Source organism: Zeus faber, assembly GCF_960531495.2.
Source record: "Zeus faber genome assembly, chromosome: 15".
Classification (NCBI taxonomy): domain Eukaryota; kingdom Metazoa; phylum Chordata; class Actinopteri; order Zeiformes; family Zeidae; genus Zeus; species Zeus faber.
In genome coordinates this window covers 9,488,661-9,515,591 of record NC_137194.1, presented here as the reverse complement: position 1 = coordinate 9,515,591, position 26,931 = coordinate 9,488,661, and the positions used below count along the sequence as shown (strand labels likewise).

The 26,931-nt window shown below is 46.0% G+C and overlaps 1 protein-coding gene across 1 annotated transcript in view; it reads right to left on the bottom strand.

Moving 5' to 3' along the window:
* Positions 1-26,931, bottom strand: part of cntn3a.1 (contactin 3a, tandem duplicate 1) — a gene marked incomplete at both ends in the record, with an annotated part of 105,448 nt that overhangs the window by 19,855 nt on the left and 58,662 nt on the right. The window contains 4 exons of the mRNA XM_080014578.1: positions 1,902-2,029; positions 15,673-15,823; positions 18,076-18,205; positions 24,439-24,578. Of these exons, the coding sequence (XP_079870704.1) occupies positions 1,902-2,029; positions 15,673-15,823; positions 18,076-18,205; positions 24,439-24,578 (549 nt within the window). The remainder of the gene's footprint in view (positions 1-1,901; positions 2,030-15,672; positions 15,824-18,075; positions 18,206-24,438; positions 24,579-26,931) is intronic.

The following is a 26,931-nucleotide window of genomic DNA, read 5'->3' as shown; positions in this document are numbered from 1 at the left end:
TCCCTCTTATGAAAGTCCCAAGTCATTTTTCAAGTCAGTTCAAGTCACAGCTTCTGTCAAGTCAAGGCAATTCAAGTCCTTAGTAAAGACAATTCAAGTCCTTAGTAAAGGCATTTCAAGTTCTTAGTAAAGACAATTCAAGTCCTTAGTAAAGGCAATTCAAGTCCTTAGTAAAGGCAATTCAAGTCCTTAGTAAAGGCAAGTCCCAAGTCAGGTCTCTCCTGCAGTATCCAGTCTTTATAAAGAGAAAAGACAAGGTATAAGTACCTGTCTAATAATTATATTATTGGCCATTCTATCTAACATTTTCAAAAAGTATCACAATCAATTTAATTTGTACTATAATTATTGATATTAAGTGAAATAAATGTAATCAAACAAAAACAAACAACTCCACAAAAGCTTACATTTCTTAATTTCTTCTCAAAAGAATATTCGCTCCCCATGGCTTTTTAAACAGTGAAATAAAGACAGCGAGACTACAACTTAAAACTTTGTTACACTCCGCCCCTGTCCGTCTGTCAGTGTGTTTGCAGGGTATCACAAGAGGTCGTGAAGGGATGTGCACAAAAGTAATTTGATCAAATGAATTTTTTTCGAACGATTGAATGAAATTTTTGAATCGGTCACGGCCTCCATGATGATGCGATCCTATCATACTGTGTGTGTGCAACCAGCGGGAGGGTGACGAGTGCTTCTGGTTGAAAAAAAACATTGGGTAGTGAGGAGCGTGACTGACAGGGCAGTCGTCCAATCATCACAATGCACATTCTTGGGTTCGATGCCGATCCTGATTTTGGAGAGTCGTACCACAGATTACCGATGTTTTGACCGAATGTATTTGAAAAACTTATATTTTATTAAAGTATCTATATTTGAGAACATTTGACCTTATAACCAAATAATAATAAATAATAAAATATAAATAATAATAAAAACAATAATAAAAATAAATAAGAATAAAAACACAAAGTACTTTTTGATAGATAGAAAATGTAAAAGAATTAAATCGAATATTCAAAATCGAATATTCAATTATTAATTTATTTTTCCCGAGTTCCAGTGAACGCAGCATCGCTTACTACTCGGAGAGCTGTGTCGGTGTCTAAAACACGAGTGTAAACAAACACGGATGGATTTATAATGCCAACTCGGGCTGCGCTTATTTTGGTGAGGAATCCAAAAGTAGCGTAAAACACACAAGCACGGGATAAATAATCAATGCTTTTTTGTTTCTACATATTTGAAAATCGGGGCACACCGGGCGCATAACTGCTGATCCCGATGTGGTCGAAAAAAGCAAAATAAACACTGGCATTGCTCAGGCTTTTATACCGTTTCCATCGCGACGTCGCAAATCGTTCATGGCAATTACGTAACTTAATTTGGAGTCAACGTGCTTTACGTTAACTGCACGTGGGCGCGAATGTAAACAAAATGCGGAGGCGCACGGTGCTTCGCGGACCATTCACGGCACTCGGAGCTTCACGGGGAAAAGAAAAAAAAAAAAACACACACTGTCCCTTGTTAATATCCTTTTTTCACAACCAGCTTGTGTTTGATGAGGAAATCTCAAATTGCACGACGGCAACGTTCACGGATTAGTACAAAATTCTGTCCCTCTGCTACCGGGCCGCCACAACATAAGGTGAGGGGGACTGCCCAGCCCCAGCCGGAGTGCCTTTCTGCTTGCCGACGGCGTTTTAGCTCAAGGTTTCGGTGCGTGAAAGCGAACACGGACAAGTCATTCGCGTCATCGCGTCTCAAGTCAAAGTCGAGTCACGACTCTTCCACTTCCAAGTCCAAGTCGAGGTCTCAAGTCATTTAATTTTCCGTCAAGTCACGTTGCAAGTCGTCGAAACGGTGGCTCCAGTCCGCATCTCCCTGCGACAAACTGGTACCTTTGACCAGGAGGCTGCCGGCGCTGCTCGCCACCCCAAACTGGTTCCTGGCCACGCACGTGTACAGGCCAGTGTCCAGCTTGGAAACGTTGGAGATCCGGAGGCTCCCGTTGTCCAAGACGGAAACTCTGGAGAAAAAAAAACAAAAACAAAAAAACAAAAGCAAAAAAAAAAAAAAAAAACAAACAAACAATAAGTATACTCACAGTCAATCATATTCACCTGGGATTTATAGTAGTGGAAGGAGAAAGCTCCCTTCACTTAAAATCATCTGTTTGTTTTGTTTGTAACTCCCATCTCATTGTGTTTTTTATTTAGATTTTGGTTTTGTTTTAACAGTGTTTCGGTTTCAATTTTTCTTGTAATGAACCGCTTGCTTTAAAAAAAGCTAAATATAAAGATGTATTTACGTTCTTTATTAACTACATTGTTGGTGAGATATAAATAAGAGTGTGATTTTGGTATTGTCACGCCTTTTCCCATCAAGGACCCTGAATCTGACGGAGCTCAGTCTGAGATATACAGTGCATGGTTGGATATGATTGAGTGTCTATACTATATTTAGGGAGACGACAGTGAATCTATGACCAAAACAGTCATTATTTTACATTCTCTAAATTCTGCAATGGTGGTATGATTATTTATAGATATTAAATGATAAAGTTTTCAAAAGGTGAAGTATTAAAAGATTAAAAGATAATAATAAAACATGTGGATTGCATAAACCACCAATCTTTCCATTTTCTTCCATTCGTAGATTGGTCCGTGTATATTATTGGTTTATAAATCGAATGGCTCTTAGATGGTGGGTGTCAGTTTTCTTTAAGTTTCATACATTGAGTGAGTACTGTGATAATAAAAGTAAGTAATCCAAGTATTGGCACGACGTCGGCATGTGCGGTAGGTTGGGTGTTTTTCTACCAAAAGGAGCCGCCGAAAAGTATGAAAACGAAGAACTAAAAGCATTATTGACCGTCTGTGCGGCATTGAAATTAGTTTAATTTGGGTAATATTCCACCGTGGGAGCGCTGGTGACCATCTCGTCTCCATTCAGGCGAAACGCACCCGTTTCTCCCCAAACAATGCTCTCATTCAGACCCTTTCAAATGAAATTTCCACACGACTTCATCCCCATAAAGCCCACGAGAAATGTTGATATTTTCATATTCGAGGAATTAATTGGACGGTTATCATAAACACCGTGATCCCAAGGTCAACAATAGATAAAGAAAACAAAACAGCAACACAAAATAAAATAAAAAAAATGACTTTATGACTCTAAGCCTTGGAAGCCATTTCTTTTTGCTGGGCTGCGAGGACTCTGAAGTCGTGCGGAAAATATGAACATCCAAAAAAAAAAAAAAAAAAAAAAAAAAAAAAAAAAAGATGAGCGGTGAGTGGTGAATGAGGACATCTGCATATGACATTAATTTCGTTCCGTTCTTTAATCGCTTTCTCAAAGGACTCAAGGACGGGAGGATGAAAGGAGAGAAAAGGCCTTTAAGAGAAAAATCACGTCGGGGTGGAAAGGAGCGCCGCCGCAAATTTTGTTCTTTTTCTCCCAAATGAACGGAGAGAGCAACAGCACATTCGGGCAGAAATGTCATTTGCCTTGAAACAAATGAAACACAAGCCCTTTTCCTTTTTCCCTCCACCTCGCTTTGGTGAAAATCTCCTTTTCGTTGAACTCCAGTGAAACGGTATGTTATTATAAATGTGTATCATAACGCACACAAGCCACGTAGACGTTCTTTAATCATCAAATTATGAGATATCATTCAAGGAGGCTCATGGATTTTTGGGAGCCGTGGAGTCGTTCATTTCCTGCTCACGACGGCCGAAGGCGCCGGGATGAGCGATTTGGAAGTCTGGGAGTTGGCCTTCCTTTCTTCTTTAGTCTTTCATCATCGCAATTTACTCGGGGTAATCTATTTTTTTTCACGCCGCCGTCAAAAAAAACCCAAAGCGTCCATCACCAAACATTTCAATTACCCCAGCGAGGAGCGACCGGTGGGAATTAAAAGAAAAAGATGAGAAAATATGTTTTCAAATAAAATACTCTCGGAAAGTTATTTCCATGAAAAAGCCGAAAAAAAACCCCAAAAAAACGCAGGGTGTGAGTCATGTCCGGTTGGGGCTGGAGCTCTGCATGTCGTCGTGCATATCAGTTTATCACAGCACGGCGTGTTGCAAAAAAAATACATCAATTAGACGGTGAAACACCCCCGCCCGATCCGTCATGCATGGGGGCTTAAACGTTTCCGCCGCTTAATTTGAACACATTTGACGAATAACCGCGAGCGCAGAGCGCTGCAGAACGGTGGAAAAACCTCGGCTCTGAATCAGTGAGTCGAGCGGTTCGACTCAGCTCAGCCTGTGCGTCCGGCTGCAGTTTGACGGGAGCGGCTCCCCACGCACGACGAGTCGTTTGCGAATGACCCCAAAAGAAATAAAGGTGGGAAAGTTTCACGCCGAGCAGGCAACATTTTGAATGGTGTGGTTATGGTTCGCGTCAGCATCAATATCAACGAGGTGGACAACCTGATAAAAATCGACTTTCTTATATTTTAAAAGGTATATAAAACATTTTATCAGGAAAAAAAAAAAAAGAATTTATGCCGAACTGTCCGTTTTCCTTCCGATAGTTAGCCTGGTAACCTGTTAGGCACACAGGTGGCTCGGTACGCGTCAAAGAACAACCATGTTGGACTAAAACCAAAAAAGCATTGTGGGGCCGTCCTGTGTACTTGAGATGTATTCTTGGGAAAGTGGGTTTTCTAGCGTCGCTTCTGTAGCACGTGATCCCGCAGTGTGAGTTACCGACGGATCCGAGACTTTCAGACTGGGTTCAAGCGGCGACTGAAGGCTCCGCCGGCTACGCTGCGCTCCACCCGTGACGGAAAATGGATCTCCTACGCCGGGAGGGGGAGCGGGTGAGCTCGGGGAGGAGACACGGAAACGACGGCGCGTCACTTTTTTTGGCGGAAGAACCAAAAGAAACATGGTCGGTGACGTCTCACGGCGGAGGAGGAGGAAGGCGACGATTTCTCCGTGGCTTACTTTATTTTAAGGCAAATAGAGAAGAAAAGGAGATGGTGCTGTGCACGCTCGACCCCGGAACATACAAGAAGACGGCAGGGAGACTTTCCTCTTCTTGGCGGAACAAAGGAGGGCTTTTGCTGAGGAGGCTGAGGAGTAGTGATGACGACGCCCAGTGGCTTTGTGAATCCCCGGCACCGATTGAAAAAGGTAATACATGTCTAATACCGCTGGAGGATCAATAAGTACGTGTACGTACGTTATCCCCTCTCCAGTGAACCCATTACGCTCCGGGGCATAGCGAGGTTACAGCTCGGGATTTAAAGCCTGATATGTGGAAAGCTTGAGCGAGGCGTTCAGTTCCCAGCGATGCAAGGTCCGGCTAAACTACGAACTACGGCCCCAATTTCCATAATAAAAATTATCAATTATGATTTATAAAAATCAAAATGTACAAAAATATATTTGAATAAAAGACATGGAAAATATATAAATGTAAAAAAAGAATCGTACATGTATACATTTATATATATATCTACAACAAAAAATAAGTTGGATATAGTGGGAATGTGAATTTCCTAATTAAGATCCAAAAAAAATAACACAAACATTCCAAGAAAAACAATCCCAGTAAGTAATCCTGAGACGTGTGAAAACACTGTGAAAATGAAATTCTATTCCATCTATGGCATCTTCAAAAGGCAGGGTTAGAGGCCAGTAAAATGTCTGTGAAAACAAATATGGTTGGCATGCGGGCATACAGGCAAGACGTAAAAAGTTAAGTAGCTTCTCGAACCTTCTTCTAGCTTTTAGAGTGTTTTTCTTTTACCTTGTAAAGCAGGACGAGCCACGTTTACAGTATTTAGAAAGCGCAGGTTATCGACAAGGGCAATTCAAAGTGCTTTACATAAGACATAAAAGGTAATGAAAAAATAAAAGATAGACAGACAAAGTTGTATAATAAATGCACAGAGATAAAAAGCTCGACGCATTATAAAATCACAAAAAGGTCAAAGCGGCTGGTTATTCACTGAGAGGCAGAGGCAAATTCGCGGCGGACCCAGGGGCGTGGTCCAGCCGCGCCTGCAGATGGAAAGGGAGAGAGAAGCTCCGGTCGGACGGCTCCCCGCGCTAAGTCGGGCGGTGGGGTATGTGGCGGACCGAGGGGCGTGGTCATGCCGCGGCTACGGGCGGCAGCATGGCTTCCCCTCCTGCGGCCGCCCAGCTGCCCCGAGTCGGACCGATCAGCGCGCTGCTCGGTCCGGCGCGGGGAAGGGAGCTCTCTTATTGTTTGTCTGTCTTGCAGAGAGGGAGTGGCACACGGGCTCATCAGCCGACCAGGAACCAGAGCGGAACGTCATTCCTCCTGCGCCCAAAATCATAATTGAAAATGATTTATCCTTTTGGCCAGCGACCCTTTCTGTTCAACTTTATGATAAAAAAAAACCTCTCGCCGTGTTGGCAAACCACCACCAGAAAGACTCTGTCTCCCTCCCCAAACCCCTACCACTGGGCAGAGACTCCCACACAAATAAAAAAGCGGTGAGCGTCGGGGTTTGAGAACTTCCAGAAATTTGTTCCATCAACGTTCATGAAAATAACAAAACGCTGCTGCCCGTGTTATAAACACTTTGGGAAGAATGTCAAATTCAATGTGAACGTTCGGCTCTGTATGAGGAAAAAATGGAACAACTCGACACAATCTACCTGCCGTCATGTTCCACTTGATCAAATCATCTGATATCACGATCAAGCGCGGTCCTTGGATTAAACACACGTCATGGTGAATCAATTAGCACACTGCAAAACGACTGGCCTTGCAAATCCTCCGCTTTAAGCCCCGTTACTCATCATCTAAACGCTTTCCGCTTTTAAAAGATGAACCTCTAGGCGGAGATCCCGAGGAGGCGGCCGAGACCTTCTTAGAAGATGAAGAGCGACCTGCTAAAGCCTACAAGTCTCTAGGAATTAAAAATACATTAGCCCTTCGTCAACGCCGCCTGTTCCACGGAGCGAAAAAAAAAAAAAAAAAAAAAAGAGCAGAATTGTATGAGTTACCCCCAAAAACCGATCGCCAGGCCTTCCTCTGTGCGGGGCTGTAGTAAAAAGCGATGGATATGAGTTATTGATACGACATGTCCTGGAATAGGACGTTAATTGCGAACCCATTGAGTGCCGTCTCCTGCTCCGTCTTGTGAGGACCTTCGACCTTTTGTTCCTTTCCCCGGATCTGAATTAGCTTCCTCTGAAGAAACACATTGGGAGACCCCCAACCGAGTACGCGTAACGCACAACGGGGATTTTGCAATCAGACGCGTGATGGGGAGACCCTGTTGGAGGTCTCCCCATGCGTAACACAAGGTAGTCCAGGGTATTCATGCTGTAGACTCATAGCTGTCATCGTGTGTGTGAGTGAAAGACTCAAATAAGATAAGATAAGATAATCCTTTTTTAAAGGAGACCTATTATGCAATACTCACCTTTTTCAGTGATTGTGCACCTACATGTGGGTCTCTGATGGGTCTACTAATACACAAACTGTGAAATCAGACAACCCAGTCAGTTTATTGTGAGCTGTCAATTTCAGGAAACATGTCCTCAAAAATGAGCCGTTTTTCTGCCCTAATATACGTCATTGCAGTGATAAACGTCACTTAAGTAGAATTAGAAACGCATCCATCTGAGTAACTCCACCCACGCCTGGAGTGCGATCGGACCCGCCAGTATTGAAGCAAAGAGCCTTACCCTAACCCCCCAACAGTCATACACACAGAGCATTACACTAGTTATTAATGGCAGAATACTATAAAAACATTTTTTACACCTTTTAACTTTTTCATTCCCCTTAAATATAGAGATAGCAAAATCGTACTGTTACCGTGGCCCCAAAACCATGATACATACTGTACCATTGCATCCCTAAAGTGCCCATGCCACGATCGGGCTGCACTGTAGTGCGCGATCCACTCCATGTTTCTCCAAACAAAACCCGAGATGTATTTATTTTATTTTATTTGTTTCCGTAATTGAATTAAATAAAAAAATCCCAGAGCCCCACTGTACCCTGCGGTGCTCGTCGGAATTTGGAACAAACTTTAATATAAGGTCTTGTAGATCTAACATGAGTGAAGATTCAGCAACTGGATTGTTATTTCGCCCCTCAAATTTGTTCGGAAACCGATTTTAGTTTACTGATGAGGTGAAATCAGTGGAAGTTTACAGGGGAATACAATGGAATTGGGAGTAAAGCTCTGGGGGTGTGCTTTGATCCCACAGCGAGGAAATTTGCCGTGTTACAGCAGCAAAGGGATAGCACAATATAAAGAAGTAGTAAATTAATAATACTAAATTACAAATAACATAAAAAGTAAACAGACAGCAAAACATAATAAATAAATAAACAGTACACATTATATATTATACAGTGATATTGCACATTAGTGAATTATCGGTTTTGGTGTGTGGTCTACCAGGAGCAATGTGGATTGGAAAGTCTGACATTGGCAGCCGGAAGAAAAGACTTGCGGTATCTCTCCTACACACACCGCGGGTGAAGCAGCATGTCACTGAAGGAGCTGCCCCGATGCTGTCAGAGTATCCTGCATGGTGCTGAGTCTCCTCAGCAGATAGAGTCTTGTTCTCATCTCTGTGCTTTCTTATATAGTTAAGTGCATTTGTATTGTCAGTCCAGTACAGATGATTATTTCGGTGAACACCTAAGTACATGTAAGAGTTCACCATCTCATTGTCCATTCCCTGGATGTCCACTGGTATAGGAGGAGAGTGTTTGCACCTGAGGAAGCCACGAGCTCTTTGGTTTTCCCTGCATTGATCTGGAGGCAGTTCCGCTGGCTCCGATCCACAAAGCCCTCGATCAGTTCTCTGTACTCCCGTCTGTGATGAGGCCGAGGATTGGGAAGTCATCAGAGAACTTTTGCAGGTGGCAGTTAGCTGAGTTGTGTGTGAAGTCTGCAGTGTAGAGGGTGAAGAGGAAGGGAGCCAGAACTGTTGCCTGCAGGATCCCCGTGCTGCAGACAACCATGTCGGACTAATAGTCCCATATCATCACATGTGATCGATTTGTGAGGTAGTTGAGGATCCATGATGTGAGGTGGTGGTCCACCCCAGTGCACTCCCAACTCCCAACTTTTCCCTCAAAGGCTGTATGGTATTGAAGGCACTGGAGAAATCAAAAAACATGATTCTCACAGTGCTCTGAGGCTTTTCCAGGTGACAGAGGGATATACTGTATGTAGGAGGTAGATGACAGCATCATCCACCCCAATGCCAGGCTGATAGGCAAACTGTAGCGGGTCCATTGATGGGCTCACCAGGGGCTAGAGACGGACAAGGACCAGCCTCTCCGGGGTCTTCATTAGGTGCCATGTCAGTGCCACCAGCCTATAGCTGTTGAGGTCGTTGGGGTGCGGGGTCTTTGGCAGTGGTATCACGCAAGATGTTTTCCACAGCTGTGGCACTCTCCCCAGCTTCAGGCTCAGGTTGAAAATGTGCTCATCTATCTGGCACAGCTGGTCTGCACAGGACTTGAGAAGCCTTAAGCTGATGCCAACAGGACCCGCAGCCTTTCTGGCCTTAATCCTCCTGAGTTCTTTCCTCACCTGGTTTGTTGCGAGGGATGGATTGGGGCAGGGGCTGTATGCTGGAGGTTCTGGGTGGAGGGGTAGGGCTCTGGACAGGAAGTGCAGTGGATGTGCAGGGTGGCAATGGGATGAGGCTGGGAGTTGGGTTCCTTGTAACCAGAGATGATTTTAAGGCACCTCTAGACCCTGCTGACGTTGTTCTACAGCAACTTATCCACCATCTTCCACCCGTACCTGTTTTTTCGCTCCCTAATCCGCCTCCTCAGCTCCCTGTGCACATTCTTAAGCTCCCTCCCTCCCTATTTCCTGACCCAAAAGACAGTGAAGACAATTAATTTTTGTTTTGTTCAATGAGGAAACCAAGGAGACCGCACTGTTTTCATTTGTTTTACTTGGAGGAACTGGGCACGCACAACAGGGCGTAGATTATGGGTGCCATGATGCACGCTTGCACAAGGGTGCCGCTACCTCCATGCCCATTCATGCGTAAAAAAATATATTTATTAAGAAAAGCGTATCTGAAAAAAAGTGCACCATGGACATCAAGGGGCAAAGGGGCAGGTGCTCGGGCAGACAAACACAAGTGCCTGGTGCCCAGGGTTACACCATCAATCATTAATAAATACTGCCAGCCATCCTTCCTTCCTCTTACCGCCCTCCTTTATCCTGTCCGCCCGAATTATCTGGAAACCGTCTAACGCAGTGTTAGCGCAGTTGACATGTCTCTGTAAATGGCATAATACTACGCTCCAGGTATTCCCTCTGGTGGCACTTCAGTGCAGTTAACTCATCCATCTTATTGTGGAGAGATCTCACATACCCCATGAGGATCGACAGGAGGACACGTTTGTAGTATCTCCTCCTGGCACGGCGCTCAGCCCCGGCACGGCTTCCCCCTTTCTTCCTCCTCGGCTGGCAAGGAACATCGGGTCCCTCCCCGGGTAGCACCAGCGTGTTAGGGGGCGCTAACAGCTGATCCCTGGTGTAGACAACGGGGCCATGGCTGCGTGCTGGATCCCCGGACACGGTTGTAAACAATGAAAGAACCAGTAGGAAGACCAGAGCACACTCAAAGAGTTTAAGTGTCCATAGTGCACGGATAATTTTAAAAAGTAATTACACGCGGCAAGTTGGCGAGTGCGGACTAGTCCGGATAATGTTCCGAACGCTGCACAAACAACTACGCTGGCGAGCCGCATGGCATCCCTGTGAGTCTCAGTGTCAAAATATCTTGTGAGCGCGGGAGCGCCACGAAAACAGCGTCCGTCTGTTCTCCGTCTTCAGATTTGTGCTCAACGACAGCGGTTGTTATGTGTGCGCGCAGAAGAGACTGAACATCTGTAAAAGGCAGTTGTTACATGTGCGCTGCTCAATCTGTTCATTGTGGTTCACGTGGCCCCAGCTTTTAAACATACGTCTGCGTGATGACTGGATGTACTTTCAGTCTTCCTCCCTATCAAAGACGTCTGAGTTGCAGTAAAAAGCTTCTTCTTTGTTTGTTCTTCTCCGTTGACGGCGGCGACATTTGTTGATTATAGAAAACCTTGAAAAGTACGACGTCGCACGCCGGCACTTTCCACCCGGATCTTATCGGCCGGTGTTTAATTGGATCCAAATGAACGCCCCGGTTTCTCTATCCCCGTCTCTCTCTCTCTCTCTCTCCGTGCTACAACAAGAGAACCGCGCATCAATAAAAGAAAAGAGCAAAAAGACCTTGAAAACACAAGACGATCGACTGGAAATCTGCACTGTTCAGAAGTGCTCGAACAACACACTTGGACTGCTATATTTTATTTTTCACGTCCACCCTGTCTAATTTTAATGTCCTTCCATTGTGTGCCTTTTTTGCCACCTGACTAAACACTTTTTTAAAATAATGATAACTTATTTTATCACTTGATGAAACATGGCTCTCAGAGATGTAGTCAAGTAAAAAGTAAGGATAGTTACACTGAAATGTCTTGGAGTGAAAGTTTAACGTCTCCAAAATGTAGTAAGTAAGATACTTAAAGGATGTACTAAAGTACAGTAACAAAGTATTGGTACCAAGTTACTTTCCACCACTGATTATTAGGCTCACTAATCACTAGTTAACATGGTGCTACTAGATAGACAGACAGACAGACAGACAGACAGACAGACAGACAGACAGACAGACAGACAGACAGACAGACAGACAGACAGACAGACAGACAGACAGACAGACAGACAGACAGATAGATAGATAGATAGATAGATAGATAGATAGATAGATAAACAGACAAATAGACAAATACATAGATAGATAGAATAAAGTATCTACTTTATTCATCCCTGAGGGGAAATTTAAATGTCCCAGCATCTCACATCAACACAATAAAACTAAATAATAAGGCAATACAATAAAAATATGAATAAATAAAAATAAAATATATGGACAATTTGGGAAATATACAATAAACCTGACAGTTAACGACCCAATAAAAAGTAAAAAGAAATCGGTCAATATACACTAAACCTAATGATAAAGAACAGATAAGACAACAGAAAAAACAATAAAACATTTCAAAAGATAAAACTGAAGCTGACCAGAAATGACGTGTAGGTACGTGTACGTCATTCTTATTGAACCTCTTTCTCGACTGCACTGTGTTTATTTCTGCTGCAAGTGTTATCTTATCTTATCCCAAAGTTTCACAGGATTTCCTTCTTTTGTGACACAACGTCCAGCACAACAATCTCAAAAACACTGCCATCTGATTTGATTAACTCATCAGTTCCCGCCTTGTTCTGAGACGGTTTGTTCTCCTCTTTCCCCCCAGATCCTTGGAAACATTATCCCTGGAAGATTAAAGAGGAATTCTGGGTGTTTTACTCGAGCCAATTGGGGCGGATTAGCGCTCTGCCACTCCTGTAATACCTCTATCTCCCCGATAGTGAGGAGGAAAAGTCACGTGAGAGAGAGAGGGAGAGAGAGAAGGGGGGGGGGGGGAGAGAGAGAGAGAGAGAGAGAGAGAGAGAGAGAGAGAGAGGGAGAGCGGGGAAAGAGGGGGGGATTGGGTTTTGGGGGAAGATGCTGCAGTAACGCCGCTAAGCCCCGGCGCAGGATGGAAATAGGATGCACAGGACGGAAAATCAAGTCTCGAACGGGAACGCTCGCTGGGAAAGCAAAATAACGTTTTTATTTATTTATTTATGTTTTTTTAACATTTGAAAGCGTCGTGGGATGCATATTTCTTTCAGTGATTTTTGGAGGATTGCAAATCTCCTCCCAGCGTTTCCCCACTCCTCTAAAAACGCTGAATAGCTGAGACAGCTGCCTCCGCTCCGACCCAACACAGCTCGGCACGGCTGCTTCACCTTTCTATCTGCCGCTAACATACTGTCTGGGTGGGGGTTGAAGCGCGAGCGGGGGGAAGTACAGCTAAGCCGTCCGCTCCCCCGCTGTACTGAGGGTGGACATCCGCGAGATGTGCTGCCGGAAAGCTGCTGAGCCTGTAGAAACAATTAATCCCAGATCAAATGAGAAATTTGGCCTCCCACCACGTCGCCACATGCGGCAGCAGGTGTGCCGCGCCGCCCACCTCGCTCCGCGCCCGGAGAAGAAGATGCTGTCACACACAAAGTGCAAACTGTTGCATATGGCTGAACATACAGTATCGCGTGTGAGCGTGTGTGTGTGTGTATCTGTGTGTGTGTGTGTCTGTGTGTGCATGTGTGTGTGACTGTGTGTGACTGTCTGTGTGTGTGACTGTGTGTGCGTGTGTGACTGAGTGTGTGTCTGTGTGTGTGACTGCGTATGTGTGTATGACTGTGTGTGCGTGTGTGACTGTGTGTGTGTGTGTGTGACTGTGTGTGTGACTGTGTGTGACTGTCTGTGTGTGTGACTGTGTGTGCATGTGTGACTGAGTGTGTGTCTGTGACTGCGTATGTGTGTATGACTGTGTGTGCGTGTGTGACTGTGTGTGTGTGTGTGTGTGTGACTGTGTGTGTGTGACTGTGTGTGTATCTGTGTGTGTGACTGTGTCCATGTGTGTGTGACTGTGTGTGACTGGGTATGTGTGTGACTGTGTGTGTGTGTCTGTATGTGATTGTGTGTGAGTGTGTGTATGACTGTGTTTGTGTGTATGTGTGTGTGACTGTGTGTGACTGTGTGTGTGACTGTGTTTATATGACTGTGTGTGTGCATGTGTGTGTGACTGTGTGTGTCTGTGTGTGTGACTGTGTGTGTGTGTCTGTGTGGGTGTGTGTGACTGTGTGTGTGTGTGACTGTGTGTGTGCGCGTGTGTGTGTGTGTGTGTGACTGTGTGTGTGTGTGTGTGTGACTGTGTGAGCGTGTGTGTGACTGTGTGTGTGTGACTGTGTGCATGTATCTGTGTGTGTGTGTGACCGTGTGTGCGTGACTGTGTGCGTGAGAGTGTGATTGTGTGTGTGTGTGTATGTGTGTGTGTGTGTGTGTGTGTGTGTGTGTGTGAGAAAGCCCACTTTTCTCTGCTGTTATTGCCGATGTGAACCCCTTTCATAGTTAAAAAAAATAAAATTAAAATAAACACCTCCCAGTTTATTTTCTGAACCTTCCCAATGGCAAGATGGTTTGAAATAAAGTGTTAATTAACTGTATAACGGGATTTAATATCCTCCATCTCTGTTCGCTCTTTCCTTCTCGGGTCTGTGTATAAAAGCTGTCATAATAGTGTAATTTCAAAACTAAGAATTGTGTGTGGTGGAAAATGACTATGACTGAGAAGGCGTGTCGGATGCCTTCTCTTGAGCTCAATAAAGAATAATATGTTTTACGCTCCAATCCTGATGATCTTCATTGTTTTCTGTCGTTTATAGATTCAACATAATTATAATTTTTCCCAAGACATAACACCATCGCCTTCCAGGCTGTGTTACAAGTCCCGCCGATGACACCTTTCCGCCCTTTTTCCAAGCATAGTAAGTGATCAAGGGGAAATGGTGCGTAGCGGGGTTGGTGGATTTTGTCGCGGTGGATTTTTCCCGCACGTGCACGTGGTTTGCCTGGCTGTAATGGAGGCGGCGTCCTGCACGAGACCTCTGAGCCTGGCAACCCCAAGCGGCAGTGAGCAGGCAATGGGAATCAATAGATAGATGGGACCAGAGGAGGAAAAAGACTGCTTTCCGCGTGTGTTTATGGATGTCTGGACCTGAGTGTGACGCATGCGACTACAAGTGTGTGTGCGTGTGTGTGCGTGCGTGCGTGCGCGCGCGTGTGTGTGTGTGAGAGTGAACGTGCGTATGTGCGCGCGTGTGATTGCGTCGCGTTTTCCGAACAATTGCCAATGCGGAGAAGGCCACGCGGTTCAAGGATCTCGGCATCGGTCTGGGAGAGCACAAACCTGCCGCCTCAGCGTTGTTCCGGCGTTTCGGAGCGTCGCTGCCTTGACCCGCGTCACCTTCGCAGAGGGGAGAGAAAAAAAAAAAAAAAAAAGAAAAAAAAAAAAGCCCAGGCGTTCCCGGGCTGATTAATGTCTTTCTTCCCTTCTTTTCCTTTCCCCTTTCTTTACCTTCGTCCATGGCATTAGTCTTCAATTAACGGTATTTGTAATGGAACACGGCGCTGGGCTTGTTTCCCCCCGATGTCGTCTAAGAAGGAGAGGGGGGGGGGGGGGGGGGCTCCCTCCGCCAGTGACTGATCATTCCTTTTTTTCGAGGGGGGGGTTTCATTTGCCCTGTGGGCCTTTCCACGCTGCTAATGAGCTGATGGATCAGTGCATCGATCTGCGTGCCGCGTGTCTAGGAATGGCCAATTACCTAAAGTAAACAGAGTAGGAATCAGCCACATGCACGGCCAGGGGAGTCTGATGGAGTGTGTGTGTGTGTGTGTGTGTGTGTGTGTGTGTATGCGTGTGTGAGTGTGGGTGGATGTGCGGTGATGGATTGTGCAGCATGCACCTATTTCAGTTTCTTTGTAGCCCGTCACTATGAATATCAAGTAAGCCCCCCTCCTCCAAAAAAAAAAAAAAAAAAAAAAAAAAAGGAGTCAAAGCGGAACAAACCCAGCCGCTCCCGTCCTGCACTGATAACCGTGGTCTGTGGTCTCTTTCTCTCTGTCTCTCGTCCGCCTCCCCCGAGCGATCGGGCTAAAAATCCCACAGTTAAAAAAAGAAAACGTGTTCGCCGTGTACCTGTGATTCTCTCGCAGCGCCTCCTTCCCCTTCCGCCATGAAATGATGCCCCGGGGAGACATCTTGGGCTTGCACTCGATCAGCACGTCCCCGCCCTGTCTGGCCAGCGTCTGAGCCTTCAACAGGTTCTGGGAGAAGTCCGGAGCCGTGGCTGATAAATAAGAGAGAGGATGAAATATATATTTACTCTGAGAGAGAGAGAGAGAGAGAGAGAGAGAGAGAAAGAGAGAGAGAGTAAAAGAGAGAGGCAGGTCCCTCCATCCAGTTGAGGTAGAGACACATCCTTCACACCAACGCTGGGAACTGACTTTCAAGGGACATTTTCACTGGGAGCCGGGAGGGGTCCATTGATATGCCGTTGTGTGCCAATACAGAGCCCGACACTTACTGTTAGAACGGGTTGCCAAGTTGGCAACGTTTCATCCGTTTCTGGTTGCCAAGACTGACAGAATGGTTGCCGAATTTTTATCATTTTATAAGTACGGGATAATGTGCGGCCAGCTGGTCAGTATCACTAAATAAGTCCCTGAGGGGGCAAATTCACAAAAGGATTGCGTGGCTTTTGCGGCTGCTAAACTGGCACAAATAACGGAAAAACCAAGCGTCTAATTCAAGAAACACCCGCTAAGGATGAAATGCATCGCTAACTGCGCTGCCACGCAAATAGCGTCTTAGTGCACCGGTGCTATTTGCACATATATAAATTTACTATTTTTCATACATTTTATGCAAAATTGGCCCCTTTCGATGCATATGAGCCTCGTTGCAATAAAACGTCCAATTCACAAACATCAGCACTAATAGCCACACGCAGAGTGAGGTTATTACCGTCTGCAGGGAGCTGGTGCTAACTGCACGGACAAAAAATAAATAAATAGGCACCGCGGTGGCTCCACTCCCCTCATGATCAGAGCAAAGTGGGGGTAGGCCCCGGCCACCACACTCCCCGAGTGTGGAGGCCCTATATCCCCCGGAGCCAGGCCGCTGCACCCGAAAGGCCGCGGTGTTCGGCCTACACTTACGGTTGAAAATACTAAGTCAATTTTAATATAAAAGTATAGCGTGTCTGAATCTCCGCAGATCCACAATCCGACACCAAACAAGGAGAAATTGCACTCAACACAAAACTTTATGGGTGTGTTTGGGCTGGCAGATCATAAGCGCAGTATCTTTTGTGAATCAGACGCTAAAACAATGCAGATAGTGGGAGCAAATTGATGAGCAAATCATGGTGCAATTAGCACCGCAATCCATTCTTTGTGAATTCGCCCCTGAGAGTGATACAAGACGCATGCGCCTCACGTCGGGGTCCTGACCACCCTGTCAAACGTTATTTTGCGATAGTGACCGGCTGCTCATTTAAAAAAATAAAAGAACACACGGAGACACAACAAGGCAGCAAACTATTTCGTCCTCCAACAAAAACTGGGCCCAGCATGTGACCAACCTATTTGCTGTTGTTAATACGGAAGTGGACACATCCACATCCATCTCTTCAAGTCTTCCATCGTAGTTTCTATGTGGCGTCAAAAGACGGCGCCATTAGCTAGTGTTAGCATTAGCATGTATGCGGCGCGAAGCAAGGGACGTGAAACCAGACGGGGAAGTGGTTGCCTGTGACAACCGTCATTATTAACAGCTGAGCGGACGGTAGTTAGAAATAACTGCCTGTTGATTGTCACTATTGACCAATCGGAATCAAGCATTACACAGCCAGGTAATAACTGGGTAATAATTATTGTGTATAATCATTGCCCCTATTTCAATATTAAGAAAGATATGGAAATATATTTAAAAAAAAAATTCAGTTTTGTTTTTGGGTGAACATCACATTCATCGATATCTTGACTGAAGTCTGACCCTCGTTTTTTAAAGTTTGAAATGTGTATGTAAAACTGATTCACCCGGATGCCTGATTATCACATTTTCAGTTTCACCTCCTCAACACGCGGAGGGGAAGCGCTCTGGTCGATCACTGACGACGGCCCAAATCTGGTTGCCCGGGGCAACTGTTAATGTCGAGCCCTGCGATGTCGAGGCCAAGCGGCTCTTGTCGTAGGAAAGGAGTGGGCATGCGGTTGCCATTCCCTTTGGACCTTCATTACCACACACACGCGCGCGCGCGCACGCGCGCGCACGCACGCACGCACGCACGCACGCACGCACGCACGCACGCACGCACGCACGCACGCACGCACGCACACACACACACACACACACACACACATATTGATTCTTCAGAAAGGACAACAGATATTTCTCTTCTATCCCCAGAGACGGAGCAACTCTGCAAACTATCGATGTGAGCAATATAATACTTGTTTTACAAGGAAAACAGAAGTTGACCGGCATGTCAGCCCCTGAACTCCTCCTCGCGCTCAGAGGGTTTTTCGGGAGTCTTACCGATGACCCGCAGCTCGGCGTTGGTGAAGATGCGTCCGTGATTGTTCTCCGCCACACACTGGTACATCCCGATGTCGGCCAGCTTCAGGCTGTTGATGGTCAGCACACCGCTGTTCACCTGAACCCTGTCCTGGAAGCACACACGGACACCAATGTATTTAATAAAATAAAAGGAAATCCTGTATGGTCGACATTTTACCTTTACAGACTATTAAAAAAAACATTTCACACCACAAACCCTCACTGAATATTTTACCTGTTTTCTCAGTTTTGTATAATTTTCAATGGATGATGCGTAGACAGCCAGGCAGACAGACAGGCAGACCGACAGACAGACAGACAGACAGACAGACAGACAGACAGACAGACAGACAGACAGACAGACAGACAGACAGACAGACAGACAGACAGACAGGCGGGCAGGCAGACAGACAGACAGATAGATAGATAGATAGACAGATAGACAGATAAGAACAGACAATAAATATTTGGCAATATGCAATAAACCTCAAATGAAGGGCCGATCAATCACTCTACAGTATGTATTTAAATAGCTCCCACAACAAGCATGTGACTGTTACAGCGTGGACAGTGAGTTCTGGAGCGCTGCCTGTGACGGTGCAATGCCAAAACTCTCAAATCCTCCATCTGGGACATTTTTCTTCCGGAATCCTAAATATCCTGCTTTGGTTCTTAACCCTTGACTCCCTCAGTAATCTCGCGCACGGCGGACGGGCGACCCTCCACAAGCAAGGAGGCCCGTGTGACGCCGTGTTCCCATTTCAGGGCCCTCACACGCACAGTACAGAACCTCAGGCCCGTCTATAGCAGAGGACGGTGACATCTCAGCTCGAAAACACGCTTTGATCGGTGCTGAGATATTGTCCAAAGTATCAGACAGTGGAGTGAAAGAAAGAAGCGGCCTTGGACCGAGTGAAAGACAAAAAGTGTCATTCTGAAAGGAGATTCTGAACGAGCTGAGTGAATCAGGCCAACAATGCACGGCCTTACGATGAATGAGGAACTGAGTGATGACTGTTTCGGACTGCAAGCGGCAGGTCATGCCACATGCCGTTTCAAACATCAATAAAGAAATATTAATGGAAACTCTCGCAAAAACATAAAAATGAACTCAAATTAATAAAACTGTGGGAAAAAGTTGATTTTTTAATGTTTTACAGTTGGAGTTTGACACCCTACGTAGGCTGCCGGGCAGTGTGTTCACATGCACTCAATAGCCTGATTAGGCTCAGCACGATTCAGATAATAATGCGATTCAGGTGTGTGTTTGGAATAATGCGATTACTGGAAAAACCCGAGTTTACATGGCGAGTGGCGTAGTCGGGTTATTGACAGGACTGTCATCGCTATCGTCCGAAAATAAGATCCTTATCAAACCTCCGTCATCTGCCGGAGTCTCACCTTCAAACCAGAAGTGGCCGTGTTTTCTGGCGGTTTCTCAAACAGTTATTAGCAGCTACTACGCATATCTGATTTAATAATAAAGTTTTATCTTTTACAATATTTTTCGTCCGTAAATCAGTGTAATGGACAATTTAGGATATAAGTTCAATGGATCTTCGGCGCTGATGTTTAAAGCTCCTTCATGATTTGGCGATGATGGCTTGAGCAAAATATTAATTTTAGAATTGTTATTTTGTTCATGTAATGTCTTCACAGATTCGACCAAATGAACAAAACAACGTCATCCCCCAGCCCCTGTTGGGGGCCCGTCACCCTCTCCACATGCACGAGAATAATTCATTATTTGTTCGGAAAAGATAAAAAAAAAAGAAAAAAAACCCCGCCCAATTAGCTCTGTAGTGGTACCAGAGTGGTTGATAATGTAGGAGAACACCGGACCAAAATCGTTTTTGAGGCGGGTAATTAGGGCTATATATGGACATTTTAAGTACTACTTTGTTGAGCGTCGTGGCGCTGATGAATGACCTGATCTAATTCAGGCCTTAGCCACACTTTTCATCTCCTCGGGGGGGGGGTTGATAATTGAAACAGCGCTAATTTTCGGAGGTCTTAATAGGCCCGTGGTGACTGGACGTGACTCCCCCCCACCCCTCCTGCGCCTAACACAGCGTTGAGACATCAACGAGCCTCTGCAGAATGAATCGGGAACGGCCCGGAGTCTAGACCGGCGGCGCTCAAAAGCTGTGGGCCGTGACCCGCTGGCGGGTCGCAGGCGGGTCACATCTCGTCTCACTGAAAAACATCCCCCCCCCATAATTATTGAGAAAGGAAGAACATGTAACGGACAAAAGACCTCAACTTCTAAAAGGATTTGGGAAGCTCTAGTCTAGACCCGAGTCTTTATAGCGTACTCGTCCTTGCACTCGGGTTCCGGTTTCATGTTTTATTCTTCGCTCTCCGTATTATTTCAACTGAATCCAAATCATACACGCAAGCGGCAGATCTGGAGTGTTCCTTGTCCTCCCTCCGTCCCTCCGCCTTTGGCCTTTACGGGGATTGGCAACACGCTCTCGCTCCCTTTTCACGGCCGTGTCAATTTAAGTGCGGGCGGCGCTCATTGTGCTTGCCCTTGATCTTTCCCGCTGAGTGCAGACGGGGCCTTTTAATGTCACCGCTTGAGCGTAGCGGGGGGCCCGAGCTGCCGGCGAGGCCGACGTCTGGAGGCAGCGTTACGGCGCTGCCGCTTCAAAGGGCGAGAGCTGTCCCTCAACATCAGTCGCTAATCCTGCCGAGGCCACTCCAACGGGGGCGAGCGGGCTCACCTGCCGCAACATTTTGCAAAACTGAATGTTTGCCCTCTGTGTTGGATAAGGCTCGCGCTTTCCCGGTGGCGTGGAGACACGACGCAAATGGATGCCTAACGCGTGTTCAAGGGACCGGGACGACAGACCGAGAGAACGAGGGGGTAAAGGGCATCCAGATCGCCGACCATTTGGGACCATGGACACGGCTCCCTCAAAACATCACCAAGGAGAGAAGACACATCTTGCTTGATTGAAATTAGGCAGCGCGTGAACAGTCAGTTTTTGAAGGTGATGTGTTGGAAGCAGGAAAAATGGGCAAGAGTTAGGATCTGAGAGACTTTGACACGAATCCGAATTGTGATGGCCAGACGACTGGGTCAGAGCATCCCCAAAACGACAGGTCTTGTGGGGTGTTCTTGGTAAGCAGTGGTTAGTACCAACCACAAGTTGTCCAAGGAAGGACAACCGGTGCGGTGATCGACAGGGTCATTGCCGCCCATGGGCTCATCGATGCACGTGGGGAGCGAAGTGTAGCCCGTCTGGTTCGATCCCACAGAAGATCTACTGTAACACAAATTGCTGAAAAAGTTAATGCTGCTATGATAGAAAGGTGTCAGAACACACAGTGCCTCACAGCTTGCTGCGTATGGAGCTGTGTAGAGCGCCCACGTCGGAGTGCCCATGCTGACCCCTGTCCACCACCGAAAGCAACTACAAATTGCACGTGAGCGTCAGAACTGGACCATGGAGCAATGGAAGAAGGTGGCCTGGTCTGATGGATCACGTTTTCATCTACATCATGGGTTAGGCTCCGAACCGATGGAGCATCTATGGGATTTGCTGGAACAACAAGCCCGATCCATAAGGGTCCCACCTCGCAACTTCCAGGACTTAAAGGATCTGCTGCTAACGTCCTGGTGCCAGATACCACAGGACACCTTCAGAGGTCTTGTGGAGTCCATGACTCCACGGGTCAGAGCTGTTTTGGGGGCACGAGGGGGAGTTACACAACACAAGTGGTTATTAGAAGTGGTCTTAATGTTGTGTCTGATCGGTATATATACAGTACACAGACATGCATACATACATATATATATATATAAGAAGACCTATTTTGGGAACAAGTAAAATTATCTTAACAGGTTTTTCTTTTGCTGAGGGTTAGAGAAAGAATTACATCCTGGCTCAAAGAAGAGAGAGAAAGAAAGAGCGATGGGAGGACGTGTGGGACTGCATAGATGATGGATGGTCCCTTTTAGGTTACGGAGTGCAAGGCCCCTGGGGGGGATGGGGGAGATAAAAAGCGGTGTGTTTTAAGTGCAGGACCGGTGCCACACGTTGCCACTCTGCAGCGACTTCTCACTTAAAAACCTTCATCCCGCTCCGCAGGGCTCCATCATAATCTCCTTAAGCGCGGTGAAACAACAGGAGGCAGACGTCAGCTTTATGGCTGTCATTAGTTATGCTCAACGCTTCTGCGATACGTGCACCATTTCAGGTCCAAATTTGCAATCCGTCCACCTTCTGTTGTGGGGCCGCTCTGCGACGACGCCAGGCACCGTAAAAGCTGCAGCCGATGGCCGGAAACAGCCCTTCGACCGTGGAGTTTGACCATAAAAAGTCTAAAAAACCAAACTTCAAAGCTCTGTTTTCACAGATGTAATTGGGCTGCTGGTGGAGGTGGTGAAATACACATGTGAGTGGGTTCTCGTTTCACAGAGTTGACATTTTTAAGTGACAGTCCCAACTAGATGCCATTTAATTCCCTTGGAGAGAAAAAGAAAAAAGAGAAGAGAACAGAGGGAGGGAGAGAGGGGAGGACTGATCCATTCTAATGAGAAATAACAAATGGCACCCTTGGCCTTCCCCTCCCCCCCCCCCCCCCTTGCTACATCGCCGACCTTTGGGTTTGAAAATTGATTTACTGTTGCCGCTGTTGACGGTGGCATTTTGAAAATGGTAACACCCCGCCTCATTAATACGGCTGTGTGTGCACGGAATCCGCCGCCTCAGCCCACCACCGGAGGGGTCCTCACGCCGCTGGGTATACACCAATACCGGAAGCAAGCGGAACGACGACGGCTTCACCACCTGAAGACCTGTCAAGCCATCGACACCTCCACCGTCAACTGCAGTAGGGACTCTTAAAGATGACCACTGTGGAAATTTCCATAAAAGATTGGGACTATTTTTAACAACAGAGCGGGCTAAGCCCCCCCCCCCCCCTTCCCATGGCTCCTTACTCAGGATTTGGGCTTATCCATCTCCATGTCGTAATGACACAACATTTCCAGAGTCAAATTCTTTAATCTCCCAAAGTGGGTTTGCATTTTCATCCGTCTCTAATTAAAGTGCCCCAGATTTGTCTGTTTATCTCATGCCTCAATCCAAGTAACAAAAAAAACACCTCCTGCCCCATTTAAATAGATAGCAGCAGCCGCTGCAACAGCAACAGCCTCAACAGCAGCCGCTGTAACCCAGTTTAGGGCCCATTAACCAGTCCTGGGTCTGACACTATCGCTGACTGTGATTTACTGGGGCCATTTCCTTTGGGCTAAAAGTACACTCCCTCCAGTAGGGAATAACACAACAGCAGGCCAACTTCCATAAAAGTAAAATATATTTTGAGGGATATGGCGTATTTCGTCTTCTCTGGAGAGAGAGGAGCGTTAATGGTAAAATTGAAAGAAGCAGATAAGACAGATTCAGTGCAAGATTAGCGTCCCTTGTTGATGACTGGCAGAAAATGGCAGAAAATGACTTTGGCTCCTTTGCAAAACAAAAATCCCAACATCCCACACCCCACACGTCTTGGATGCCAATTTTAGTTACGGGCAAATGCAGCCGTTTTCAAAGTGTCGTGTTGTTGCCAAGTGCAAGTTTGTAAATTGGAAACGCTGTGTGCTTCTAAGAAAGAAATTAATCCAGCAAACAAAGTGGTTAATCACAGCCGCAATCTTTAAGTAATCTGCTACGCAAAACAAAGGCTTCCGAGCATTCCAGGGTTATTCTTCTTTGTTCACGCGAAAATATATAAGTTATACTGTTCTCCAAGTGCACGTAGGGCTCAAATAGAACAGCTGGAGAACCGTGTACGACGTTTGGAAAATTTGGCATCATATAACTGTAGCGCAGCTTTAAACACAACATTTAACTTGAACACGACGTTGCAATAACCACAACTCCAGATGAAATCTCGTCTCATATCACAACACTAAAATTGTGTTGATGTATCGGCCAGCCCGGCGTGTTAGTGCAGAACTGGAATGAGCACCGAATCGACTGCTTTCCTGAACCGGTTATAACGAAGGGTCCTCTGGGGCTCCTCCGCACGGAGCGGAAAAGACACAAATCTCTCAATTACATTCGAATAACTGCGTGACATTTCGGCTTTGCAACTTTCCTCAGCCCTAATGCGATTGTTATTAAAAGGGCGTGACATGCATACATCAGCTGCGGGTGGGTGAAGGTCACACTACAAAAAGGTGCCTTCAATGCGAGAAAATATATTTCGCCTCTGATATTTCAACACATTCCTTTTCACTCCAGTCAACATTTGAAGGCGGGTGTAAGGTTCCTCTCATTAGTAAGCACGGGGGTTCGGTATTTTGCTGTTGTGTTGATCTTTCCCTACCTCCAAGGGGTCCAGAGGCTCTCCGTTCTTTAGCCAGCGATAAGAAGGTTTGGGCTTGGCGCTGGCTTTGCACTCCCAGACCAGCGTGTCGTCGATGGGCTTTTGGGCGTCTTGGGGCTTCTCGAGCAGGTGCGGCGGCGCTGCAAGGTAATGATCATAGTCACACGGCATGTAAGCAACTGGAACAACATTATACGCCGGGGTCAGTAGCTGGGAATTACCAATAAGTTGCACTTAGAGGATAAATCAATGGGCTGACGGAGCGGGCAATTAGTTCATTAATGAAGCGGCCAGGCAAGCAATTCACAAATTCACTTCCCATTAACCCACAATTGACCTCTGCGGGGAAATATACAGATGGAAATAAAGGTTAGCATGAGATATGTTTAATAGGCTTTCGATGAAAATGTTTACTATAAAGCGAAACGTTAGGAAGCGAGTGTAGTGAAGTCAGTGAGTTATTGCATTGGCTGGACTCATTTTTACACAGTTCTTTTTACAAGAATATGACATACTGGTTAAAAAAACGTTTCTGACAACAGCGACAATTGATAGGTCGCAATTTTATTTATTTATTTATTTTTTACAGCAGAGCAGTTTATAACACCGGGATATTCCCAATTTTGTTTTCTGAACTCCTGGTAGGAAAGGCTTGAATTTACAATGCCTGCCCTGATGGCTCATAAATGACTGGCGCCTTATCTCTGGGAACAATGTGAGGAGATTTATGACTTTTTAAGGGCACTGCATAAATACTATATGCCCCGGGAGGGTCAAGGAGAGCGGGTTGGTGGGCTGGTCCGCTGTGATGCTGGAGCCATACTAATAATGTAATTATAACAAGACTTTTTCTTTATTGATATTCCTTTTTCCACCCCACACACACACGCACGCACGCACGCACGCACGCACGCAAACACACACACACACACACACACACACACACACACACACACACACACACACACACACACACACACACACACACACACACACACACACACACACACACACACACACACACACACACACACACACACACGCAGGGAGGTCAGAGCGGTATGGCCGCCCACAGAACAGCACCTTGGAACTGCCAGTGATTCAGCCATTGAGTTGCACAAGGACACCCGACACGGGCGGCTTTAAATCCTGGTCCGGTCTTGTCAGTCTAATCACTGAACTTCCCCGCCACCTCAATCTTGTGGTTGCGAACACATAGGCTGAAGAAATAAAATAAAAGTAGTAGAGTCTCTGAGGTCACCCGTTGGTCTCTTAGAAGACAATTTTAAGCCTTGAGTTTGGGGTTTATGCCCCCCAGCATCTTGGTAGGACGGAGCCGGAGCTTTATAGACTTGAGCAGTGGGACGAAGGGTTGCTGGTGGGTGGGGCAAGCGAAACCACCGGCCAGTCGGAGGAAGGGAGGGACACGAAATCACAACCCACATATCCATTAGAAGAAGTACAATTTAAAAATCCCGTGGAAAAAAAAATGACGCTACTTTTTCCATGGACTTCCATTCGGTCAGAATCGAGTCATTAGCCGAGCTGCAGTGCAAAGCTCTTCCGCAGTGGCTTCATCATAGTTGTTGCTGCTTGGGTATGAGCACAGCAAGTTAATTGAGTTGTGATGGACTCTAGGAATCACTGGTTTAGATATAATTAGGTGTGTTTTGTCTCGCTGTAAGAAGTGGCTTTTTGAAAACAGTCTCCTTATTTGCCTCTGAGTTGATAGCTAAAATAATCAGACAGTAGTGCAATTGGTAAAAGTGCATTATGAAGTACACAGAAAAAGCAACAACTGTGCGAGACTTAAGTTGTTTGGTTTTGCTTATTCTCTTTGCATTCTTTATCTTCTTTACGCCGTGCAGCTGCATGCCTCGCCCGAAGTGTATGTTTCTTGGCAAGAACAAATTCTGACTCATTTAATTAACATTAAAAAAAACAGAGGAGAAGTAAGAAGAAGAAATCTAGATTACGTGCCACTTAATGTGCCACTTTTGGAAAACAAACCCCGTTCTTCTATCTACTTAATTTAAAGGGAGTAATGGAAACATAAATCTTTTTGGAAACAAGCAAACAATACTGAGTTGGAAATACATTTCTGTATGAAAACAGATACGGCACGACACCCCGCCAAAGGTATTACAAATGAGGCCGCCAAGAGTGAGATAATGAAAGAGAAGATATGAGGCAACAAACGACTGCTCCACGTTAATCCAATTCACCGGGCCTATTTAAATGCATTCAAGTGCTAAAACATGATCTAGTTTCATAAATTTCTTGAACCCCAAAAGGGTAATTAGGTGGGAAATTGAAACGGAGACCACCTCTTATTGTTCCTGTGTCAGCACTGGTTGGTGTTACAAACACCCGATCCCCGTATTGATTGTGCGACTCCGCTATAGACTTGATGGATGTCTCACGAGGTCCCATCTATGGGAGTTTAAAATGAAATTACAGATTTTTATCACCTGGCGCCCGGCCAGTCCCACT